The sequence below is a fragment of the Schistocerca americana genome, chromosome 2 (assembly GCF_021461395.2).
Source record: "Schistocerca americana isolate TAMUIC-IGC-003095 chromosome 2, iqSchAmer2.1, whole genome shotgun sequence".
Classification (NCBI taxonomy): domain Eukaryota; kingdom Metazoa; phylum Arthropoda; class Insecta; order Orthoptera; family Acrididae; genus Schistocerca; species Schistocerca americana.
In genome coordinates, this window is record NC_060120.1 from 1025869705 (window position 1) to 1025894982 (window position 25278).

At 42.1% G+C, this 25278-nt stretch overlaps 1 protein-coding gene across 4 annotated transcripts in view; it reads left to right on the top strand.

Moving 5' to 3' along the window:
• The window catches only part of LOC124596407 (PRL-1 phosphatase), a 627938-nt gene that overhangs the window by 595735 nt on the left and 6925 nt on the right, over positions 1–25278 (top strand). For 3 of the 4 annotated variants that reach the window (XM_047135537.1, XM_047135539.1, XM_047135538.1), the window contains 2 exons: positions 19019–20091; positions 23094–23225. In XM_047135537.1, the coding sequence (XP_046991493.1) occupies positions 19966–20091; positions 23094–23225 (258 nt within the window). In that variant the 5' untranslated portion in view covers positions 19019–19965. Of the gene's footprint in view, positions 1–13246; positions 13448–19018; positions 20092–23093; positions 23226–25278 lie in introns of those variants that run through there. The other variant, XM_047135536.1, reaches the window with a different exon arrangement.

The following is a 25278-nucleotide window of genomic DNA, read 5'->3' on the forward strand; positions in this document are numbered from 1 at the left end:
ATCCTGGACGCGAGGGGTGTCGCATTGTCCTGCTGGAATTGCCCAAGTCCGTCGGATTGCACAATGGTCACGAACAGATGCAGGTGATCATACAGAATGCTTACGCACATGTCACCTGTCAGTCGTATCTAGACGTATTAGAGGTCCCATATCGCTCCAACTGCACACTCCCGACATCAATACAGAGCGTCCACCAGCTTGAACAGTCCCATGCTGACATGCAGGGTCCACGGATTCATGAGGTTGTCTCCATATCCGTACACGTCCATCCGCTCGATACAGTTCGAAACGAGACTCGTCCGACCAGGCAGCATGTTTCGTCATCAACAGTCCAAGTCGGTGTTGATGGGGTCAGGCGAGGCGTAAAGCTATGTTCGCTGTAGTCATCAAGGGTACACAAATGGGTCTTCGGCTCGGAAAGCCCATATCGATGATGTTTCGTTGAATGGGTCGCACGCTGACACTTGTTGATGGCCCAGCATTGAAATTGCAGCAATTTGCGGAAGGATTGCAGTTCTGTCAGGTTGAACGATTCTCTTCAGTCGTCGTTGGTCCCGTTCGTGGTGGATCTTTTCCCGGCCGCAGCGATGTCTGAGATTTGATGTTTTCCGGATTCCTGATATTCACAATACACTCATGAAACAGTCGTACTGGAAAATCCCCACTTCATCGCTACCTCGGAGATGCTGTGTCCCATCGCTCGTGCGCCGACTATAATACCGCGTTCAAACTTACTTAAATCTTGATAACCTGCCATTGTAACAGCTGTAACTGATCTTATAACTGCGCCGGACACTTTTATATGCGCTGCCGGTCGCAGCGCAGTATACTGCCTGTTGTATTTGAATATGCATTTCTATACCAGTTTCTTTGGCGCTTGAATATGCATGTCTATACCAGTTTCTTTGGCGCTTCAGTGTATATAGTTAAGTAACAAATCTTAAATGCTCGATTATTATTCGAAAATCGCTCAAAAACGCTTTTTTGCCGGTCAGGTGCCACACACACTTCCCTGATGGGGAAGATTCAGCCTAGGTGTCTGTAGATCCTAAATACGGCCCTGTTTGTTTTTAGTACGTTTTAGCGTACATGTTTGAAGATGGAGAGGGCTTCGCAGAACAGCAGTTAAGCTTCGATTCGCTGTGGTGAGCCTGAAGGCGGGGCGCGGCTTTGCAGACCTAGAGCTGGCAGAAGCTGAGGCTAATTTTGTATGCAGCCCGGGCGCGGAGTTCGCCACTCAGGAAGTGCATAGCCCGGCCGGCGAGAGCTGACCAACGTTTCGCGACGAAAGTTACTTCGCCGTACTGCTGCCGGTTTAGCGGGATGCCGGCTCAATAAATCTCCTCCTCGGCCAGCGAGTGCTAATACCCTGACCTTTATTTATGCGCGGTGTAGAATTTGCGTGAGGCGAGACGACTGAACTTGAGCTGGTCTGAATGGCTCACGAGATTGCGTGCCAGGCGGATGGAACATTACATCGCAGCAGGTGAGCCGACATTCACCGATCCCCGAGCCGCATTGTCTCTGGTGCAAAGGCAGATAATGGCCATTTCATGAACTGGTTAGCAGTGACTATCGAAGACTGTCTGCGAAACATCTCAAACATGCACGCTTCTAAGTACTCGTAATAGATCAGTTGTTTGGGGCTTTTGTAATTGGGAACTGGAATAAAGCGGACGCTGTGAATCCCAAGACATAAGAAATGAGGCGGTATCAGAAAAGACGGACCCGTGGAAGCCGACACTACGAACAATCGAGAGTAGGGTTTTTTCCCTTAATCTAGGAGAGAAGTGAACTAGAGAGAACAGAGCATGACAAATGCCCTATAAAGTAGAACTCACCAATCTGCAAATCGTCCTTAAAGGATAACGGTCAAGTAAGTGTACTAAAGAATGTTACACCGAAAGTGAGTATAGCATGTCGAATCAAACATATTTCAGCGATCCAGTTTCCAAACTTATTTTATTTGGCTACCAGTTTCGGCGATTGACTAACTGTAAGTAGGCTATTTAGGTTTTTATGTAGGTAACGCAACGTAGCGCTCTGTATGAAAATCACTGACTGTGCTGTGTGGAGTCTGTGACTGGTTGGCATTGTTGGAATATTCGCTATTGTAGTGTTGGGCAGATAGAGATGCCAGAGCTATTATTTTATTAGAAAAAAATTCATGACATCCATCTTTACAAATTTCCTTTTTCTAGCGGACACACGTCCAGATCGTCCCCTTATAGTAACCTCTCTCTCTCTCTCTCTCTCTCTCTCTCTCTCTCTCTCTCTCTCTCTCTCTCTCTCTCTCTCTCCCCCCTCCCTCCCTCCCCTCCGTCCTTCCCCACATTCACCATTGCTGGCGGCTCACCTCCAACTGCACAACGCTACGCGCTGTTCACATCCAACTGCCCAACACTACAATAGCGAATATTCCAACAATGCCAACCAGCCACATACTGCACACAGCACAGTCAGTGATTTTCATACAGAGCGCTACGTTGCGTTACCAACATAAAAACCTAAACAGCCTACTTACACTACGCCATCTTCAGACCCTGACCGCCGTGTAGGGAGATTGCATCTCGGTTCTGGTCACAACAATGGGCAGCATTCGGATACTGGTATTAGTGGATTTCTGGTTGCTACAGTAATCACTTAAAGTGATGGCTGAAACTGGTAGCCAAATAAAGCAAGTTCGGAAAGTAGACGGTTGAAAGGTGTTGAGTTGACATCCTGTGTCGAACAGCCGAGTTCCGCAGCCATATCTGTAAAGATGGACATACAGACAATTAGTATGGCCCGACGGACATAATTTGAGCCTTAGTAAAATTTTGCCCCCACCCGCCGCTCTGCAATACACCCGAAGAGAATCAGATTATCAGCCGATCATTACGTGAAGTAGAAGTAACTCAAAGATGTTAAGAGTGATCTCGCAAACTTTCCTGTTCATTTATCAATAATTCCAACGCTAGTGAGTTGGAATCTCGCATAAAACATGGATGAGGGTCCAAATATGCAGTTATTGTATTTGTCTTCAAAATATCTTAGAATGCAGTTCGTAAACACTGGATTCCAACGCTAGTTTCACACACCTACAGAATTTCCCAGGATCAAATTTATTTTGGAGAAACATTCAGAACAATATATTTTCATTACTGCATGCTCGAACATAAATTGCACAGAATGCAATCAAAGAAGAAGAAATGAAAGAAAAATACGTGTCTTGAGGGTATTTTCGTTTTGACGTTGCAACTATAAAAACGCGTGGTTTCTTCCACCAGACCCGTTTAGCTTTGTTGAGGTAAAGCATAATCTCGCTTACATCGGAAAATGCCGTCTGCTAGTGCATCACTAATGCTTTCCTTCTTTAGACACTGACAGTGCAGTTTTTCGTCGTTCTGAACTATGCATTTTTTGTTTTACACAGCTCACTTTTTCGCAGACAAGTGTTTCCTGTTCGTTTTTATACTTCTAAAAACAAACAGGAAACAGTGGTGTGCGAAATAGTGTGCTATGTAAAACATAAAATATGCCTAGTTCCGCAGAGCAACTAAAAATTAGACTACAACTGTGTGTCTAATGAAGAAAACCATCAACGATGTGCTAGCAGACCGCATTTCCCGATGTAGGCGAGAAATCAACGGAAATCACCACCACTGGTTATGCTTTACCTCAATAAAGCAAAGCGCGTCTTGTGAAAAAATACACTTTTTTTTTGTACTTGCAACGACAGAGCGAAAATAACCTCAAAAATTGAAAAGCAACTACGGACAATATGGCCACACAAACGAAGAAAAAAAAATTACGTGTAATTTTGTATCGTAACTATCTAGTGATGAGAATCGTTATTGTTAAAACGGAAAACTCTTTTTCCTAACTCACGGAAAGCTATCTTCAACAGTAGCAAAATAGTCCTGTCATTGGTGTGGATGGTAGTTCTTGTTTAATAAGAGTGCTTGTTCTAAATATACAGTTCGAGCTGTGATGGTCGTGCATCTCCTGTATCAGAAGCAGCAGCCGCGCTGACTTCGGTCCAAGTTCAGTCATCAGAGAGGGAACCGCTTTACAGTTTGGAGACTGAAATCCAACACTTTCAGGACTGGCTGCCCGAATGGCAGATCCCGGCGGCGAAAGCAGAACCGAAAGGCTGTTAGCAGCCTACTGTGGCGGCAGGATCGGAACGGACAGTGACGCAGGCTGTGACGTCACGGCGCCGCCTCTCGCATTGTTCTGGGCACCTGGGCTCGTTAGCCAGTGCTTTGTGTAGTCTGAGGGGCTAATGCCTGGACAAGGAGGCGCTGCGCTGCGCTGCTCAGCAGAGAGCATTCCCAAAGTATCCACAGCCCTGTTCCGTAGCTACTCACTCAGCTTCCTCCTTTGTTCAGAGGTTCGCTGTTAGGGCCCGTGTACATTCGAGTCATTGTCAATATGGCGTAGGACAACTGAGCTGTCTTAGATAATGATCCTTGTCTTTCTCGTACTCTGCAGTAACTGCAGTCCCATAATAATAATAATAATAATGATAATATAATAATAATAATAATAATAATAGCAGCAACAGTAATAATAATTGGAGCCACACAAAGAAAGAGGCACCACGAGGGAATTACGCCTATGGGACGGAAATCGGTAGATCTGATGTTCATTTACAGACAAGCAAATTATTTCAATTTCAGAAGAATTGATGGTTTCTTCAAGAGAAAGTATTTCACAAATTCTGCAAGTCATTAACGCTTTGGTCCACCTCGCGCCCTTATTCGAGCAGTTTTCATTCCAGCTGACGCTGTTACAATGTTGTTTTCGTCAAATTAATATAGCTCATTTCAGTTATTCGGTTGTGTTTGCAGTTTTGTCGGAGACAGTGGAAGAATTTAGTATCAGTGATAGAATCCGTGAAGTTTGTAATAGCGCTTTGTTGGAACCAATTCTTGGTCGGCTCTTGCACTGCTGAGACGCTCCCTATGTCGCCAGCTGAGTCAGTGGTATCTGTGGAACATGCAGATTAAACGAACATTTTTTTCGCTGAAGTCATAGTAATAGTAAAACTTAGGCAGCAATGTTAACTGGATGCTGCAATGATGAGCAACCATATTGGTTTTCATTAGCTGTATTTCTTTTGAGACAGTCATAAAGAAAGAGGAAAAAGCGTATTGGTGACATTCTGCGAATGAATGCTTCCCGTTTGAAGGAACTCTGTTGTTCAGATATATGTTATGGAAAGTGCATTGGGGTTTATAAAACATGCAACGTAAATTTTTACTTTCCGCAATTACCAGTATTTAATTGTATAAGATGTTTTACAATCCCATAGGGGCGCTTGGGTACGTAACAACTTGAAGGAAGAGGCTGTACATATCCGAAGAACGTGCTTACATTTCTCTATCAGACATCTTCAGTTTGATGCACGGCTACTTTTCGTTAGGGTTATTGTACGTTAATGAGTTTCACTTACTATGCGGGACGACGACCACACACACACACACACACACACACACACACACACACACACACACACACACACACAGAGAGAGAGAGAGAGAGAGAGAGAGAGAGAGAGAGAGAGAGAGAGAGAGAGAGAGAAGCGGTCTCTGGTAAGCAAAAGCCAAATACGTACACATTGGTTTCCTAAGAATTTTCTTTGCTACAGTCCGAAGGCAAATGAAGACTCTTCGTGCCTGTACCATTACGGCTGAGTAGCGTCGACTGTGACATGCAATAACTGACAGATTTAAGCCACGAGGTGGAGGTAGACATAGAAGGCTGAAGGGTTGGCCCTGTCGTACAGGTCGGCACTACTTTCCATTTATCAAGGAATTTTGTCAATGTCATTTCATACAGTGGAGACACAAGTGATCCGTGACAAGGAATACTCTGGTTGCGACAAAATGCGCCATAAATGCCACATTTCTTTCCATCGAGGAGAACTGCCCTGCTGACAGGCGAGAAAACTGTGTCTGAAAGTGAATGTGTTCCTGCGCGTGAAAAGTCAATAGTTACGACTCTTACGCGAATCTTGATCACAGCATTACATGATCTAAATTTATCCAACAGGGTTTCGCGGGAACTGCATCGTCCTTCACGGGCTTCCCATTTATGTTCCTCTAACATTTCTTTTATACCTTTGCATGAGCTTAGTCTTAAATTCGTTGAATGTCTGTTTTAAAGCCTTGTCGATAACCTCTCCAAATACTGCAACAGTACTCTCGAATGGTCACACTTGCATCCACCGTTTGACATCCAATACGTGATACTGGCGGCCTTTTTTCTTCGCTTGGAATCCAATAAATAGCTTTGTTGGTCGATCTTCCATCCATTCACTTCGCTAAAATCATCCTCCTCGTAATTTCTAACAAGCACTTAAATTGGTTGCTAAGCGACCCCCAGGTTTCCGTGGTTTATTGCGTTATCAGACCTACTGTGACTGACTGCCATAACATAAAACTGTAATGTGTGTTGATTCTAAATATTCTCTTAGACATCAAAAACCTAGGTTGGAAAATCATATTTACAATAGTTCACCAAAAGCACTGCAGCCCAGTTTATTTTTAATTTCTCCACTTGCCTACAACTGTCGCAAATACAAAAAGAAACGAACTGTTTTCGTGGCTCCAGTTGATATTCCGGTCTACTTTCGAACTTCCTCCGTGTAGATCTTCCATTACCTGTGAAATTTATCAACACTAGAGGCAAGCAATAAAATGCATATTCTTCCAGAAGGTAACTCATTTCACTTTTAACTACTTTTCTACCTAATCTCTCCAACCGTAGGAAAGGTTAAAGAACTCGGCGAATTCTGATAAAATATTCTCACTATTGTTAACTGCCGTGCCGTATATGACACACAATATTTTTATCTTAATATTCACTATTGTTTTCAAGCTTTCTTCTCGCCAAATTTTCATTGAAGCTTCTCATATGATCTCGAAGACGTTTCGGGATTGTTTAATGCAGTATATTTTACAGCACAGCATTATATTCCTGTCTCTAGTGCTTTCGTTAAATAAGTGGTCCTTTCGTGTAGATGGATGGATGCTCCTTATTTTACAGATTATTGCGTACCTTAACAACAATTGAAAAAAATTCTCATCCACGTCTCTTTCTTCCTGCCCGATGAATATATTTGTTTCTAGTTTTATCCATTTTTACTCTGCGCCACTGAAATCTATGATCGATTATAGTAGTGTTGCATCGTGTGAAATTGCTTTGTATTTTTTTATTCCATTTGGTCCTTCAGAACTCCGGTTTCTCTTGGTTTTCTTCTGAAAGAATATGTTAAATATACGTAATACGTGCCTCTCGTTCGATTATACTAATGTATTTGTCATTTCTAATGTGATATTTCGTTTCCCACAGAAATGTCTTTCGTCAGTTTTCGTCCTACTTCTGAACTAAAATTCTCCATAATGACTGCGAATGTTGCACGTTGTTAAACTACTGAAACATTGAACAATGAGATAATTGACGCTGCTAGACGAAACGCAAAATTCACTTAAGCAAAAGATCGATAACCACACACTATATTCATCAACCTCAAAGCTAGCTCTAAAGCAGAACGACTAACGAGCGTAGCTGGGGTCCATGCCTTTCCATAGATTCCTGGACATCAGAATACTGCACTCAAAAGCATTTGGATTTTTCTCCCGACGTTAAGTTCAGCTGTGGCAGATGTAAATCCTGGACGGTGTGCTACAGGAAACTCGATTTCGACGAAAGCTCGTACGAAATCGTGTTAAGTCATCGCGGGATGACAAAAATGCCTTCTGCAGAGTTACTGGCCCTCTCGCTGCCAGGCCCGATATGCGTGGATCGTGAAGTGTTTCTATTGAAGCTCGTCTACAGATTTTTCCGTCTGCGAGCGTTCTCTCCACTCTCTGAATGACAGAGAGGCGCCCGAGTATTTCAGACACTGGACTCAGAAAGAGCACGATTCAAATCTCTATTTAGGCTTCCTGATTTGGTCTTGGATTGGTGTCAGTGATGAAATGGAAGCTAGCAAATATTTTCATTCGCCCTTGTCCCAATACGGACGTGGTTGCGTCTCCAATGGTGTGCATTTGCGACGGACGTTAATCTCAAGTATCTTCCTATGCCGAGCATTGTATTTATTAGGTGCTGTAGAAACACGTGGGGAAACTAATTTTTATTTCGCTCGTTTTCAGAGCCAAACATTCCATATTCGTGTTACTTTGGGAACCGACTAAAATATTAGCAGTACTTTTTTTTTCGGGCCTTTCAATTTATTGAAGTTCCCCTTTCAAAATGGTTCAAATGGTTCTGAGCACTATGGGACCAAACATCTGTGGTCATCAGTCCCCTAGAACTTAGAACTACTTAAACCTAACTAACCTAAGGACATCACACACATCCATGCCAGAGGCAGGATTCGAACCTGCGACCGTAGCAGTCGCGCGGTTCCGGACTGCGCGCCTAGAACCGCTAGACCACCGCGGCCGGCATTCCCCTTCCCTTGGTTGCGATTTTTATTACACCGTTAGTGAACAGTTCACTTAGACTCTTTCGAGAGGAAAAATTCATTTTTCATATATTTGAAAAATAAAAGGTCAAAAACGGTCTTTCTACATTACGAACTATACACTTTCACATGACACTTAAGTGGGACATGGGTCCCGTGAACCTAACTAGGACTGTGTTTTCATGTGAACCTAGAATATTCAAAGTTAAATTCCTGTTCGTAGAATGATTTTAACAGACTCGCAAATGTGGAAAAAGTATAACAAATCAATACCAAATCACATTTATTCTCGTGGCAATGAAACGTGTAAAATACCGTATATCAGTTTTCAACATAGAATTAAAAGTGGGTTTGACAAGTGCCATACCAATGTTTTCTAAATTATATTAAGTTTTTTGGTGCATGTGCGTCCCAGCACACCCTCATGTAAAACGAGCAGAGTTACTCTGGGGAATTGTAACGGTTCGTAAGACGTCTATGATGTATAAGAAAACTAAGTTACTTGCGACATTCTTTGAACGAAGGTGGTGACTTGATATGATCTTCGTGAAATACACACTTCACCAACTAAAATCCACCGCATCTCCAGGTTCTGAAAGCGTTTCGCTGCATTAGAGCAGTAGACAGATGCGGGATATGAACGCCCCAAGATCAAAACTGCATATTACTGTAGCGTACCTGTGTGTCCCATAACTCACGGAAGAATTAAATGACTGATACACTTCCTGATAACTGGTAGCAGTACAGAATCGAGAAAATTAAGAATAACTGATAATCTTCAGCAAGGGGATCGCCGACTGTCAGATGATGTAGGATGTACCGAAGGATACCTTACTAAGATAACACGTGGCAATTTCCCCACGAGTGACTCACAGCAAATTTCGCCAGAACTCTACGGTATGCTGAGTCAGAAGGGGTAAACATGGTGTGGTAGCGTAGGGTTGATGTGTAACCCACGTAGAATGTGGGTAAACAAGAAGATGCCAAAGGACAAATAGAAACGGCACACCGCGGGAGAGGTGACACACAGGCCATTAGCGGACACCGTTGATTGTGAATACTAGTAAATAGTGGAAGTTGCGGTATCTCTCTCTCTCTCTCTCTCTCTCTCTCTCTCTCTCTCTGTGTCTCTCTCCACGAGAGAGCTCTTCACAGCTTGCAGTTCTATAGCACTAAAACTGTCGATTTGTGGCAGAATTGCAACTAGCCTATTTGGCAATTCGCCCATGGAGGCACATGCATCCATTTCTGAAAACAATGACTTCGTGTTATACCATGTGTTCTTTCCCGAGTAGTTTGTGTTCATTTTCTCTTAGAGATTTTTTCATCTCTTCATAGATTTCATTCTTTAATCCGCTTCAAACATGGTCCTCGGCACATTCGAAATCCTAGTGATGTCGCCATTCCTATCTTTCAGAACTTTGAAACCGTACGTATAGAGGAACTCTACGATGCTAATCAGGAACGAGGGTCTATGTTGCCTTATATTTGTCAACCGCGCAGCCTGTACTGTGAACAGTCACCCCACATGACTTCCGCGTTGCTTTCGACGTGCTTGTGTTCAAATTTTATCCTAATTTGGTCGACTATCTTTTTACAAATATTGTCATTCGTTGCTACTCAGATTTCTTCACATCTCCTGACACAAGTTGGCTCATTACTGATCTAACTTACCTCAGCGCGAAGTCCAGTTTCGGACGTTCCACCAGACCCCGCTACGACGAGATTGTTGCCTGCCTTCGGTCTTCCTGTTCGCTCCGTTTGTATAAAAACACCAATACTACCAGCTTCGTATCCGTAGTAAAATGTTATGCCAGCTGTTGTCCCAGACGTTTCAGCATATCGCTCTTGTTACGAACAGGGAAACGGAGTTGTCAAAGAATGTGAAAACTAATAAAAAATGCATTTTGTGCATTCCAAATTCGTTGTACTGTATCAAGAGATAATGAAAATCTAACGTCGAAGGGAAGCAGCTGGACGTTTCGAGATATTAGTGGGAGAGTTTGTGAAACTAAAATATCTAAACTAGTAGAGAATTTCTTTTTTGTCATTTGATGTGTCTCTATCGGAGTGGAGGCGTACCTTAAAGTCTTGCCAGTAGGCGAAATTGTGTAGATTATGTCCGGATACATGTCGTCAGTTCTGTTAAACTTCATTGAAGGCTCTTCACAATTTGACAAGCATTAACTATTTCACCAATGCGCTGGAAAACCCATTACAAATGTAACTCCGAATTCCAACGGGTTTCCAGATTGATACTTGGTTCATCCGTCACTACGTGCCGATAGTGCTCCGTATCGCTAGGTCACATATTGTGAAACCATTCTGTTTGAAGGATATTGTTGCTGTCTGAATCTGACATTATTATTTGCTGCATCGCACAGCGAACTAGAGAATTCTTTGGGCTAAAATCAGCCTATACGTTTATTGAGAGCTGAGCGGTCATTATGTTCGGTGTCATCCACCGAAAACTAGAATTCGGACCAGTCAGATTTACGTTAATTTATTTCTAGAAAGCAGGGTAAGCTTCTTTAAGGTTCAAACAGCACTACTATCTGGCGCACATCTTAATCATGTACATCCATAATCGCCAAATGCGTTTGGAAATAAATCTCGTAATACTCATAAATCTGCTGGCATACAGGAATTGATTCCTTTGGAGTGTTGCTGTCTTTCTTCGCAACCCAAAGTTGTTTTCAGTTAAAGTAGTTTAGTTTTTCATTTGACGTGTAACTTCTTTCGAAGGTTGCCCTGCATAAAACCGCTACAGTTGATTTTCATCTATGTTTCCACAAATTAGTGTTTTAGCGAACCTATACACTCATTACCGTTTTATATCATCAAATAAGATTTAGCCGCTGCGAAATTTGTTTAGTGCAGTGATTAAATTGCGACAATTGTACAGTTTGTCAAATTTTGTCATCCACAGTAACTATCGCCACACCGCACTATGCCAAGCAATAGCAAATGACTTTTGCGGAATATTTCACGCCTTGCGTCGTGAAGAAGCTCGGCACATCTGCAGAACGCATTTTGTACGTAGAAGTTAACTGGAACTGTTGAATTCGTGAAAAATGTTTCGGGGTTTGGATATTGTTTTCTGTACCAACGCAATTCCCCTACAAGAGCACCGTACTCTCATAGCAAGGTCAAGTTTTTTTGGAAACATTAACCACTGCGAGATACAGCGACGCTGCGCGTTATGCACTGAGTTAACGCCTCCCGCCCAAGTTGCTGTGTTGTGAGCAGCCCTGTTGCGACACATACTTCGCCATCCTGTTCACTGACCCCGTTTCGCGGGCCTCCGTCATTTATTTTGGTCTCCCAGTAATGGATCGCGCCTCCACCTCCTTCCAGGGATGCTATTTTTAAGCTCAGACTCCGCCTGTGACGTCACGCGAGCAGCAAAGGAAGGAATCGTCGGCGCGGTTCAAGAGGATCGATCCCGGGACAGGAGTTGGTTGGTACCACTGTGTGACGTCACGCTTTCGGTGACGCAGACGTGACGTCATTAGCTCCTCAATCGATGACGTCAACAGGTCTGCCAATTCTGCAAAACCCCTGTAATCGGAAACTGGGGTTTGAGCGCGATAAAGCGCGTCCTCTGATAGCATTGCAGTTGCCTTCTGCACGACAATTTCTCGAAAATATGTAAGCGATTTGTGCGTAAAAAGAAATTCTTCAGCATATGAATGAGACATTTGGTGAAACCTCATGTTTCTGTAGGCTATTTAACGTAGCTCTTTATTCATTTGATATTCAAATCGATCATAAACCGCACAAAAGTGTGGCTTGGATGCTTTCAGGGAGTTAGACTACAAATCCTAAGCTTACAGATTGTCGCCGTTTTCTCCTAAAACTTACAAAATATTTAACGTGAAGTCAATAACTTTTAGTAGTTCGTATATGCGGATGTTTTGTTTCTGTGTGTTTGAGGGTCGCCCTTGACTGTGCGAACCGTTTTTAAGATTGCATGCATAGTGACGCACTGTAGTGTGTTTACATTTCGAATTTTATACTGTGTAGCGAATGTGCGCGTGTGGAAGTTAATTTGGGGTTTGTTAGCTGGAACGGCAAATATTATGGGTATCGGAGTCTGTATACATCTGCCTAAAGCGAATCGCCTTGTACAGTTATTTATCCACCGAAATCGACCGCAAGCCATTATTATTTGCGCTTATCTGTTACCGGTTTCAGCGATTTCGAAGCCGAAAGGTTAGCCGGACAACAGTAGACATGTTACGCAAATTATTCTGTATTTCGTTGGTGACACAGTAACGTTCGTTCAGATGATACCACTTGTGAGCAAAGTGTAGTGGTGGTGCCTTAGAGGCTATATTAACATGTATTTTCCCACGCTTAGTGACGAAGTGTGGTAACTCATCGCGCATTTTAAGCAGCAGTTGGAATGTTTGCGACTTTTCGAGAAGATAAGAGAAACGCATTTTTCCATGTCACGCGAGCTTAGTTTCGTCGAAAGCGTGGCAAGTGCTGTCGGCTGAAAAGAGGCAGACGGAGTTGTAGTGTGCATGTAGCGTCTAAATGTAGACGATCGGTCCCCGGATCGGCCCCTTGGCCTTGGGCCAGGACACTGGTAAGAGCTCGGCGGAGTATATTTAGTGCAGTTTAGCGCCGTCAGGTTGGTAGCTCCGCGCGCCAGGCGCGGGGAGCAGGGACGAGGCGGCGGCGCTAGCCCGTGTGTCCGGTGGTGGGGGGCCGGCGGGAGGTGGAGGGGGCAGCCGGTGGCCCCGTGACGCAGGCAGGGCGAGGCTGGCGGCAGTAGTCTGTCGTGTCCGTCAGTAGGGTGGCTGGCCTTGCCGAGTGTGGATGGTGGTAGAGGTGTCGGCGGTTGCGGAGACAGACGAGGGGCGGAAGGCGAGCAGGCATGTGATGAGGCTTGAGCGGTCAGCGGCAGGAGCGTCGTCTTCGTCTTCCATGGTGGATTCTGAGGCCGCAGGAGGAGGCCGTCTCTGCGCAGACCAACAGGTAGTGCTAGCCGCTGCAGCCGTAGCCACTTCGGGCAGAACACTCTCGCGCCAGCGCTAGTTCGGTTTCGCAAACGTGTAGTCCTGTTACTTTCCAGCATATACGAAAGGGATCTTTAGAGGGATTCGCCCGACCACGCCCTGATCCGTAGTAGTCACAGAGATTTCAACTTCCTTGAACGAGGTTATTGACACGGACCATCCTTCACCTTTATCCTGGTTGCAGCCCTGCAAGACCCATTTAGCCAATTGTTTTAATAGTTTTTCATTACCGGTAGTCACATTCGTAGTAATATTCCAGGTTCTCGTTAAGATCTCATTGAATATTGTTTCAGCAAAATTCGAACGCCGTGAAATTGGAATTCTCTACATCCATTTTTTTTTCTGTTGTAATAACCAGGCAGCTGTTGAGCAGGAAATCTCACCCCCTCCCCCCTCTCCGCCCTTCTTCTTTTCTCCTCCCATTCATGACACGCCTCACGCACGGCCAAATATTTGCTTCAGCCACTACTGTAGCTCGTCATACCTGTTGAGCGCTCCTACAGCGGAACTAGTTCGGCCGCCGTGGCGCGCCGTTGAATGATACTGTTTGCCGTTCTTATCTGGCGGCGAGTGTTCCCGTTATTTGCCCCCTCTGCTTCTAGCGTTCCTGGAAAGCGGCCTTGGTCAGTGTGCAGCGTTACAGGCAGGCTAATGAGGCGTTCGGGCAATCGGCTTTGCCTTCGGTAGCTAATTTGTCAGTTAAAAAGTGTGCTTCTGTTAGGACGAGTTAAAATGTTGGTACGACTTTCCTGCCATGGTCGTTTGATCGCCGGAGCCGTTGTCCGTCCGTGGAAAAGCTTTAAGTGAAGTAGTTTGCAGCTATCTTGAGCATTTTGTGCCGGCGTTGATGTCTCAAACAGACCTCTGGTGTGCTTTCTCTTTCCGGCCACTTGTTTCGTCGCGGGCTGCCTATTTAGGAAGTTGACCTATGGCACTGGAAGTTACGACATGTGTGGACTTCATGTAGAGAACCAGCAAATAGTTCACAATATACATGGAATGTATTCGGAGTTGCGAATATGGACAAGCATCAGCTGTATAATGGAATGACGACAGTGGAAAATTTTTTGCCGGACCAGGACTGTAAACCGGATTTCCGGATCCACAGCTAGACCCAAACTGCGAATACATTTCTTGTATTTCGTAACAGATGTAGTCGCCGCAGTGTGTTTCTCCGTACATGCAAGCCTGTCCGGAGGAACATTGAAGCTTAATTAATTCGGAACGCAGGAGTTGCAATATCGTACAGTTGTGTGTGTGTGTGTGTGTGTGTGTGTGTGTGTTTTGGTGGCATCTTATCTGTTGGTTTATATAATAGGTGGTGGTAACTTGGTATATCTGCGTTGCCTTTCGACTACACAGCACGCAACTGCCATACGATTATGTGATGAGACTAGCGAAACTCTCTCGTGAAGTTCCCGATACGAATATAACTCTTTGTCCTGATATTCGAAGTCTCGGTGGAAGTGTCGTCCGTTCACACATTCCAGCACGGCTACTGACTCTCAAGGGACACACAGTATGTGCCCCTATACGCGCTGTCCCGCCGTGCTGCGGGTCGTAGCTACCTAGCAGAGTTCGTGTGCACTGTCTAGTGCGACAGTTAGCAGGCGCGGATGGGCGCGCAGCGAGACGGATCGGTAAGACGGCGTGTGACGGATTTCCGGTGTGCCACTTGGCGTGCGGGACGACCTTGTGGCTTGCCCCGCTCGGCTCGGCTAGGCGCGGGAGCAGCGCGCCTACTCAACACGTGGCGACACGTGCAGGGGGTGGCCGTGGGTCGCTCGCCGGGCCCGGGGCGGCACGATCAATAGCCGAGGCCGGCGCTTCGCCCGGCCCGACTCGACTCAGCGCGCCGCCCGCCAGCCCAGCCTGCTCACTCTGACGAGCTCGCTTCGTTCGGGCCCGTAGTCATCATCGACTGTACTACTTTCGCAAGTTCGGCATTTCCCTAACTTGCGACGGACCGTGGGTTGCCTGCCGATACAGTTCCACAGCTAGTGGCCGAATTTCTTCGTTGAACATCATAATTTGAGACTACGATACGGTCTCGCTGATTTGAGATCGTTTATCACTTTCCTCTATTCGTTTGACTAGTTACTACCAGTGAAAACACACACACACACACACACACACACACACACACACACGAAATCCACTTCGATGCCGTACTGAACATCAGTATTTAACCACTAACGCGAGACTCCTAACGTAATCAAATTTAATATGCCATAGCGCAAACAAAATTCCGTGCACAATTTTCAGCAAAGTCCACAACTGAGGCACGCGTGGGACGAAAGTGAGGTCCGACTAGCGCTAAACATGTAGTATGCAAAGTACTCGTCATTCACTCACTTGTTCATTCATTCGCGCGTGTATCGTGTTCTCAAAATACTTGCAGCGACGTGGAAAGATTCTAGTTATACACTAACAGGCAGAAACTGCACCTATTGGCTGCTACTTCAAAATTGTTCTGGACTGATTATTTTTGTATTTGTAACGCCAAGTTATTCGTAGACAATAACTTCAAACATCGATACAGTACTAGAAACAAGGAGAATTTCATGTTCCCCACTCATAGATTAAAACTGTTTGCACAAACCCCAGATTACATTGGCATGAAAATTTGCAACATTCTTTAAAAAAAAATCCCTAGCGTGGAGATGGTCAACTAAAGCAAAAACGACAATTGTTATTCCTTACAAGAATTTAATGATCACGACAATTTGAGCAAGAAAGCAAGTGGCTGAAATGTTATTTTAATTATGCTTAGAAGTTTTATGTTTAGTAAAGGATGGTCATAATTATTCTCTCTTTTTACAGAAATACTGTTATGCTACACACAGTTTCTGTAAATTACAAATCAATAATTATTGTTTCTGTAATATACACAAATTGTAAATGCAGTATTGATGAGTCCCCTGTACATTAAATCTCGTGATTAACTCTGTATGTTATGGGACAATAAAAATTCAGATTCTCTATTCTAGAAACAAAATACAAGAAGTGCTAGTCCGTTCAAAGTAAAGATTGTTAATTCTAGACGACTGTATATACTGCACCAATACGTATGTTAGCAGAAACACAGCTGTTTTGAAGGAAAAGGGCCATTGCTCCTCCTCTTACACTACTCAACTGTTTTTGTCTGATATTTCAAACAAAGCCTTAATGTAATTTGACACACACCACAACCAGCTGTAAATAGACTGGCAAAGTGAGGATTTATCTAATATCTATATTAATAGTTAGATGGGATTTACATCCTTGAAAGTACTCGGATATAATTGTAAGAGGCCTATGAAGTACTGCTTTACTTTCTAAATATTTGATTTTCTTTAATATCCTGCCTGATACCCACTAGCTATATTAGACTCCCACACCAGACTAGATAAATCCATTCTAAAGACCATATGGAATGAATAAACTATATGGAAAATATTTCCAATACTGGTTTTGTGATCATGAACAGCTGAGTTACTACAAAATTCAGTCTCATTGCTAACCACAAATACCATAAAACACTACTTGCATTACATTCTAACTTCAAGGTCCTCCCCTGTGTCACCAATAAATGTTGCACAGAAGTACATTGCCGACTTTTTGTATAGATGTGATGGTGCTCCTCCCTCTCACCTCGAAACCTTGGCCGAGTTGACGTAGAGCTGTATCTTACTCAGAGGTCTAGTTTAGGTTTGAAGGTGAAAATGTGATTGTGGCATTGTGAAGCAAGCAGATGTGAATGCTGAACAAAGGTTATGGTAAAAGTCCTTAACATAGTCCAGTGTCTTCATTGATCTGATATTGAACACGACTGTGAAAATTAAAGTCATAAGATAGATAAAGAAGAGATTCATTAGATAACGGGCAAATCTCTCATAAGTATTTTGTTGCATATATATATATATTACAAAAAATTCAAATATATCTAAAAACAAAGATGATGTGACTTACCAAACGAAAGCGCTGGCACGTCGATAGACACACAAACTACACACAAAATTCAAGCTTTCGCAACAAACTGTTGCCTCATCAGGAAAGAGGGAAGGAGAGGGAAAGACGAAAGGACGTGGATTTTAAGGGAGAGGGTAAGGAGTCATTCCAATCCCGGGAGCGGAAAGACTTACCTTAGGGGGGAAAAAGGACGGGTATACACTTGCACACACACGGGTGTGTGTCCCGTCCTTTTTCCCCCTAAGGTAAGTCTTTCCGCTCCCGGGATTGGAATGACTCCTTACCCTCTCCCTTAAAATCCACGTCCTTTCGTCTTTCCCTCTCCTTCCCTCTTTCCTGATGAGGCCACAGTTTGTTGCGAAAGCTTGAATTTTGTGTGTAGTTTGTGTGTCTATCGACGTGCCAGCGCTTTCGTTTGGTAAGTCACATCATCTTTGTTTATAGATATATTTTTCCCGCGTGCAATGTTTCCCTCTATTAATTCATAACAAAAAATTCAAAGTGTGACAACTACATAAATGTTGCTGTATTTCGCAAAATGTTTCATCTAATGTATGTGGAGGATCTTGGATAAATCTGCCAATGATAAGTAGGTTAATAATGTATTAAACTAAACACTTGACTACAGGTATGGAAGTTACAAATGGGGACAGATACTAATCATTACATAGATTTATGCCAAACTGCAAATTTTTCCACAAGTCTCTAGCTGTGGCATCCATGTAGATAAAAATGTTTAAGTACATGCTCAGATTTTGGCAGATTTTTAACACTAAGCTTTACCACATGCTCATTACATCTGAGCTGTACTAAATTTTGACAGTTTTTATTATCTCAGCACTGTTTTCATCTCTTGTTGTCATGTCATCAGATTAACCATTTGCAAGAGACAAAATATAAATATATTAACGAATGTGTATCTGAAATAAACCAATAGTAAACAGCTCTTGTTAACTCATAAAGGACATTAATATGTTTTCATTAGAAAGATTTCAGGAGCTTCACTGATCATTCACTATAAACTATAAACACTTCAGTGTACTGTCAAGTATAGTTAGTAGCATGAGTTTGTGGTCCAAAGGTGCTTTGAATAAGAAGTAAATATTCCCATATATACAAAAGCACCTTCTCTGAACTGTTTTAGTGTCATGCTAAGGCAGTCAAGCAAAGGTGCGAGACAAATGTGAACATAAATAGCTTGTTTTCTGCATACAGGTTGCAGGAGGCACAGCACGTGCTCATACAGGCATCATGCATTATTGAAAACTGTCCAGCAGAATATATTTCTGTAAGATTGTGTTTGTAGATTACTATGCGATTTTTCATTGTTACAAACTCTGACATAAGTACATTTTGTTTTGAAGTTGACAATTCATCCCAAATTATAAGTGTGTATGACCAAGGAAATAGCACTTGGTAAAGTAATGATGACACTTATTCTTCATTTGTAGCTGTGTAATATCTTTAATATGTTACTATGCAACCAGAGTAGTGTAGAGGCTTCGCTTCACAATGGTGCTTCTCACTTTCGTCATTGGACCAATTATTATCTAATAATTTCATTTTTATTTTTTTGCAGTTTCGTGGTGAGATCGTGCTCACATTCATGGAGTTCCAGTTGGATAGCGGAGAATACTGCCAGGCTCAGCACAAATAAACTGACAATTGTGTGAGAGGCGTTTGGTGGAAACAAGCCACAGTTTAATTTCTCCCATTCCACTGTTTAGTATCAACCAGCATAAGGAAACCGCACCGTCAACGCTATCTGGTGAGCCCTGTTGGAAGAAAACTCACCTTTGTTAACTTTTATCAATGGGCTGAAGTTGGTGCATTAAATCTGATTCCATCTGGAGGTGTCATCACAGTGAAAACGATAGGAATAGGACTGGTTTAAATAGTGGAGTCGGTTTACCATCAGGGTCTTCGAGACCAGTGCTGGAAAAAGGGGAGACGGAGTTACCAAAAGAACAGAGTGTGGCTTATTTTCCGGGCCCATCAGGTTGCCAAGTTCGGTGCGTGTTCAAACATCTAGAAATTGTGCGATTTTTGTGCGTGTGTGTATATCCAAAATATATATGATCTATTTTGTTATTGGTGGTGTAAAAGAGGACTGCTGTGTGTGTTGTATAGTGAAATTCTGTTTCTTAATTTAAGTGTTTTCCAGAGTCCCAGTTTGTGCACCACACAGGTGAAATATCTATATATTCTGATTTGCTTCAGTTTATCCCATTAGCAAGTGAGCTGCCACATAAAGTGCTTCAATTTTTTTTTCCGCTTTCATTCAGAAGTGTACTGGGATAGTTGAAATCTGTCACAACAGTATCAGCACATGCTTTGTGAAGACTTTGACTACTTGTTTTAGCTTTCTGCTGCCTGCCATTTAAAATATTCAAAAACTTCAGTGCATTCAGCCCTTAATTTTTGAGTGAAATTTTGAACATTAGTACAGTGTACAGAGGCTAGGCTTTTAACTGACTTTTTTGTTTGCTTATTCATTCTTCAAATCTCCGTTACTGTTGGTGTGAAATGTCAGTGAGTGCCAACATGCGTCTCAAGGATAATCGGCCAGCTCCCTGCGAGATCGAATACAAGAACATGAAATTCCTCATCACCGACCGGCCAACTGATCAGAACATACAGAGCTATATACAGGTGAGTGTACTGATAAAAAGAACATTGGATTCTTATGATTACTTATCTTGTGACATTCGAAAGACCATCAAATTCTCTTAACTCTGATTTTTACTTTTAACCATTTATAATGTTCCAATATCTAATGAAATAGATTTGAGGAATGCAGTTCACTATATAGACAAGCTACTCAATAGCATTGAACAAGCATTAAGACTGTACCATGGTTGTAGTAGAAGACTGTTAGCTATAATAATTTGAACTGCATTATGTGCTTGTTCTCTAATCAGTTGTGCATCCATAGCTGTGTGTGTACAATGTGTAAGTTTGAGGTAACGGATAAGTTTCATTGTTGCTCATTATAGGCATGTTGTGGAATCTATGGGTGGATTATGGGAAGAATTTCTACTTGTTGCATTGTGTCATCAATTTTGGCTGTAAAGCCGTTCTTGCAATTTTGATTTTTATGGTGAATTTTGACATCTGAGAATTCAGATTTTTCTCATGTAGTTAATGCAAATCTGCAGCCATTTCCATACTCAATTTGCACTAATCAACTCCATATTGATATGTTTGCAAGAGCAGTACTTTGTAAAGTTTGTAGATGGGTTGTGAACAATCACTTTCAGACAAGCGTGCAATTTCCCTTACATGCCATCTATGAACTGTCTGCCATCTGGGTTACTTGATTTGTTAGAATTAATATCCATTACACTTAGCCAGTATTGGTGCAGTGTGCTTCAGTGTTGCATCAAATGTACAGCTTCTACCTTTGGAGCCAGTTACCTGTTGTTGGAAGAGGCTGAAATATTTTCCAGACACAATACGACATAGACTCCCTGCTTGTTGTTTTCCATGCCATTGCTGTGAAAGTGGAATAAATATTATTGTGTTAACTGAAAGCTGTGTGTCTGAAGCACTGGTTTAGTTAACATAGGGCAATTAGCAGTTTCTTGCTTCACTTGGGACAGGCTATTGGAGCAGCTGTTACTCTGTATGGAATCAAAGGTGATTGCTTCAGACCCATTCATTCTCAGCAGGAAATTGCCAGTTACTATTTGCTAAGCAGCCGACTTAACTGGTGCTTCATGCACTACAGAACTAGACTAATTTTCCATTATTTAGCTCAATATAACTGTTGGTACACATTATTTTTGCATCACTGCAGATTCTTTTTTTTTTTTTTTTTTTTTTTGCCCCCCCCCCCCCCAGGCAAAACCCTCAACCAATCTCCTTCACTGCTGTTTCGGCCATCCTTCCTTCCCTCTATTCTAATTTCTGTTGGGAGGTTTGCCTGTTTTTCTGCCACCCCCTGTTTCCCCATTTCAGTAGTAGCACTCAGTTGATTCATGGGTGCTATCCTCTATCACACTTCGCCTATGATGGATTGAGGGTGCGATGGTCAAGGGAGGGTGTGTGTGTGTGTGTGTGTGTGTGTGTGTGTGTGTGTGTGTGTGTGTGTGTGGGGGGGGGGGGGGGGGGGGAGAGAGAGGAGGTCTTAACTATTTCTTTCATCTTGTTTTATTATTGATGGTCCTACTGATGTCATTTAGATTTTTAGCCTTCCCCTTTTATTGTTGTGGATCTCTTGGCTAGAAAGCATTCTTTACTCTGTAGTTGTATTCACCCTTAATCATGTTAGTGGGGGTTGGATGTGGAAGGGGTTTCTCTTGGCACTGCTGAGCCCTGGGAGTATACTTGTCTGCTCTAACCTACATACTAATCCAATCCATATACTTTTATTTCTCTGTAAATTGTTTTTCACCTCTGGGTCAGGATTGCCTTTAGTTCCATGTGTTTTGCACTGTGTCATACTTTGTTCATTTGGTCATACTCCTGGTGGAAGTCATTGCCTCCAGGTGAACAAACCCTTCATCAAGGGACTTAAGATGCCACTGTTTCAGTCCCTTAAACCAACTAACCAACCAACCATTGAGGCACTTCCAATGTTTGCCTCACGTTATCTGATACTTGAGCTATGTTACAACTCTGTTATCAAGGGAGTCTACATTCCCTTTTCGCTGCGTGAATTATAGAACTAAAAAGTGACTGTGTGTAACAGTGTATAAGACAAAAACTCAGAAAATTACAGTGCATCATAAGTGAAAACCATATTTTGGTAAATAAATATGGTGCATTGTTACCAACCATAAGGAAATCCTGTTACTACCATGATGATGAATGTTAACCTTCATTTTTGTGCGTGATTTATATAAGAACACATTAAGGAATTAACTGCAGTTATATTGTTTATTACCATTTATGAAGATTTACTTTGGGTTTCATTATTTGTTAATATAAAGGTATAGAATGTACGTAGGGGATTTCTGGTCAGTAAATACTCTGCCCTTTTGTGCAGTTCACAGAAATACTAAATATGCCTCCTTGAATTTTACATACATTAATACAAATGTTACCTAACTATAAAAACACACTGCACAAATCTGTTTAAAATAAAAGCAAAAGTGTGCCTTTCACTCATCTTTAGGACATACAGGTCCTGTTTCTGCTGACACTCTTGAAATATAAAGTAACATCCCTATTAACTTCAGCAACTAAAAGTTTCTTACTCATGGAGGAAGTAGGGAAGGTTAGAAAGGGGACTCCAGGACTTGTCTATTGTGAGGATGAGGGAAGGGTTGGGGCCCCCATCCGTTGTGAGATGTTGATAGCTTCTTCCCCCCTTCGCCCCGCTGAAGCTATCAACATCTCAACAGATGGGGCCCGACCCCTTAACTGTCTGACACACTTGACATTCCCTCCACCAGACCCTCCCCCCCCCCCCCCACCCCCACCCCCATTTTCCGAACCTTCCCAACAAATCCTTTTTCCTCACTGAAGGAACCATTTGTAGTTAAAACAGCTAGGAGTATTATTTTCTATTTTAGGTGTTTCTATTCGCAGCATAAAAGAATTGTCCTGAATGTATTGTTAATGAACCCTGCCCTCTTTGTCAGAGAAGCAGGTGTACTGTTTGCAAGTTAGAACTGATTCTGATGTTTTAATTGAAAAACATGTTGCAGGAGCTGAAAAAACACAATGTAAAAGATGTTGTGAGGGTTTGTGAACCAAGTTACAAAATTGAAGAGTTGCAGAATGAAGGAATCAATGTAACTGACCTGGAATTTGATGATGGAACTCCACCCCCAATACAGGTATGTTAATAGCTCCAGTATAAAAGCATTCTTCTAAAGTACAGAATAAGCTAGTTTGTTTCTATTGCTACTGATTTTTATCAAAGGAACAGAAAAAAAGTCAGACTACATAACAACCTTGAAATGAATCTCATTTCTTGTTTGCCAGGAATCATTATTTTTGTCACTGATATAGATCACAAATGTTCATTGCATAAGAACCAATGAAAACTGGAGCCGGTTGTCACTTGAAATGCTCAAATCGGAGACAAGTGAGCTGTAACTGTCTACTTTTATTGGATTCACAGATGACCCTTTGTCAAAGATCATAATTTATTATATTTATTGCTTAAGTTATTGGCCATCTTCAGATCTGCAGTTGTACACAAAATTGCATATAAGTAAAAATCGTATGGTGCAAAATGCCATGAGATTACTCTGCTATTCACACTGAAGTGCCTGGCAGAGGGTTCAGTGAATAGTTCCATAATTTAAAAATACGCACCACAAGATGTAAAAATAAATAAATAAATAAATCTGTGTACAATCACCAACCTATAGGACACAGCCATAAATTTTTTGCAAGATGCATAGCTTGATCTTATTGTAGAGTTATAAAATTACAAAGAATGTAGCAACCAGATGCAGAAACATAACCTATTTATCTTGTTGCAAATAGATTTCGACCGATATCTCATAATCGGTGCATTTTTCTAACCGATACATGCCATAAGTAGAAGTACTGTCCTTATCATATTTCTAACACGATAGAAATCTGCCAAGGGCAGTAGTACTTCTACTTTACGGCATGTGTCAGTTAGAAAAAATGGACCAATGATGACTGATATCAGTTGAAATTGATTTGCAACAAGATAAATGAGTTATGTTTCTGCGACTGGTAATTTCATTCTTTATAATTTTATACTCCATGGTTACTGCACAGAAAGGGAACCTTGTGGAGCTCAACATTCAAAACTTACTGTAGAGCTCAATGAAACATTGTGTTCATACCATTTTTCATAGTTGTTCACTAGGATTTGTGTGTCTTTCCTTTATTAATTAACAACCGGTTTTGTATCCTAGAATCAGATTTTACACAAGCTGCTTAAGACTTATCATCTGTAAGTGCATTGCTTCCACATAGTATTCTTTAGATTTTTTATACATATCTATAACAAGTACCTAGACAATGTGATTAAAACATTTTTTAAGTTTATGTTTCTATGTTGTTGTATAACGGCTGTGTAGGCGTGTCATTTCCTGCAAAAAGTTTATCATTGGCCACTGTTGCTAACAATGGTGATGCAGAAAACACACACTTCTGAACTTCTTGTGGCATCTTCTTACTGTGGGACAAGTTACTGGGAGGTTCATGTTTATTTTACACTTTCATACGATTACGTATTTTTCTATACGTGAATATTTTTGCTTACATAAATTCTGTTACATACTATATAAAAACAAAGATGAGGTGACTTACCGAACAAAAGCGCTGGCAGGTCGATAGACACACAAACAAACACAAACATACACACAAAATTCAAGCTTTCGCAACAAACTGTTGCCTCATCAGGAAAGAGGGAAGGAGAGGGGAAGACGAAAGGAAGTGGGTTTTTCCCACGTGGAATGTTTCCTTCCATTATACTGTTACATACTATTGTAGATATTATAGAAGTGGTGTTATTGGCACTTTAAAATACATTTGTCACTGTGTGGCAATTAGGAAACTGACTTTTAAATGTATGAAGTTCTCATATCTGGTACTATCAAAATAATTTTTATTCATATTGCTGCAGTTCATAGTTTTTCTGATTCAATGAATATACCAGTAGTGTCTCCTGCTAAAACATTGCTTGCTTCTAAACCCTGATGCATAACATAGTGTCTTGCCTGTTATGATACAGGAACTTTCCTTGTTGTTAGATGCTACAGGTCACAGTAACTCATTATATAAACTGTGTTGTTCATGCTTCATGTGTGGAATCCATGTAATACAGTACTAGCACAGAGGGTATGACATCTTCATATAACTCGGTGAAAATTATACATTGTTTCCTGATGCAATATCTCTAGA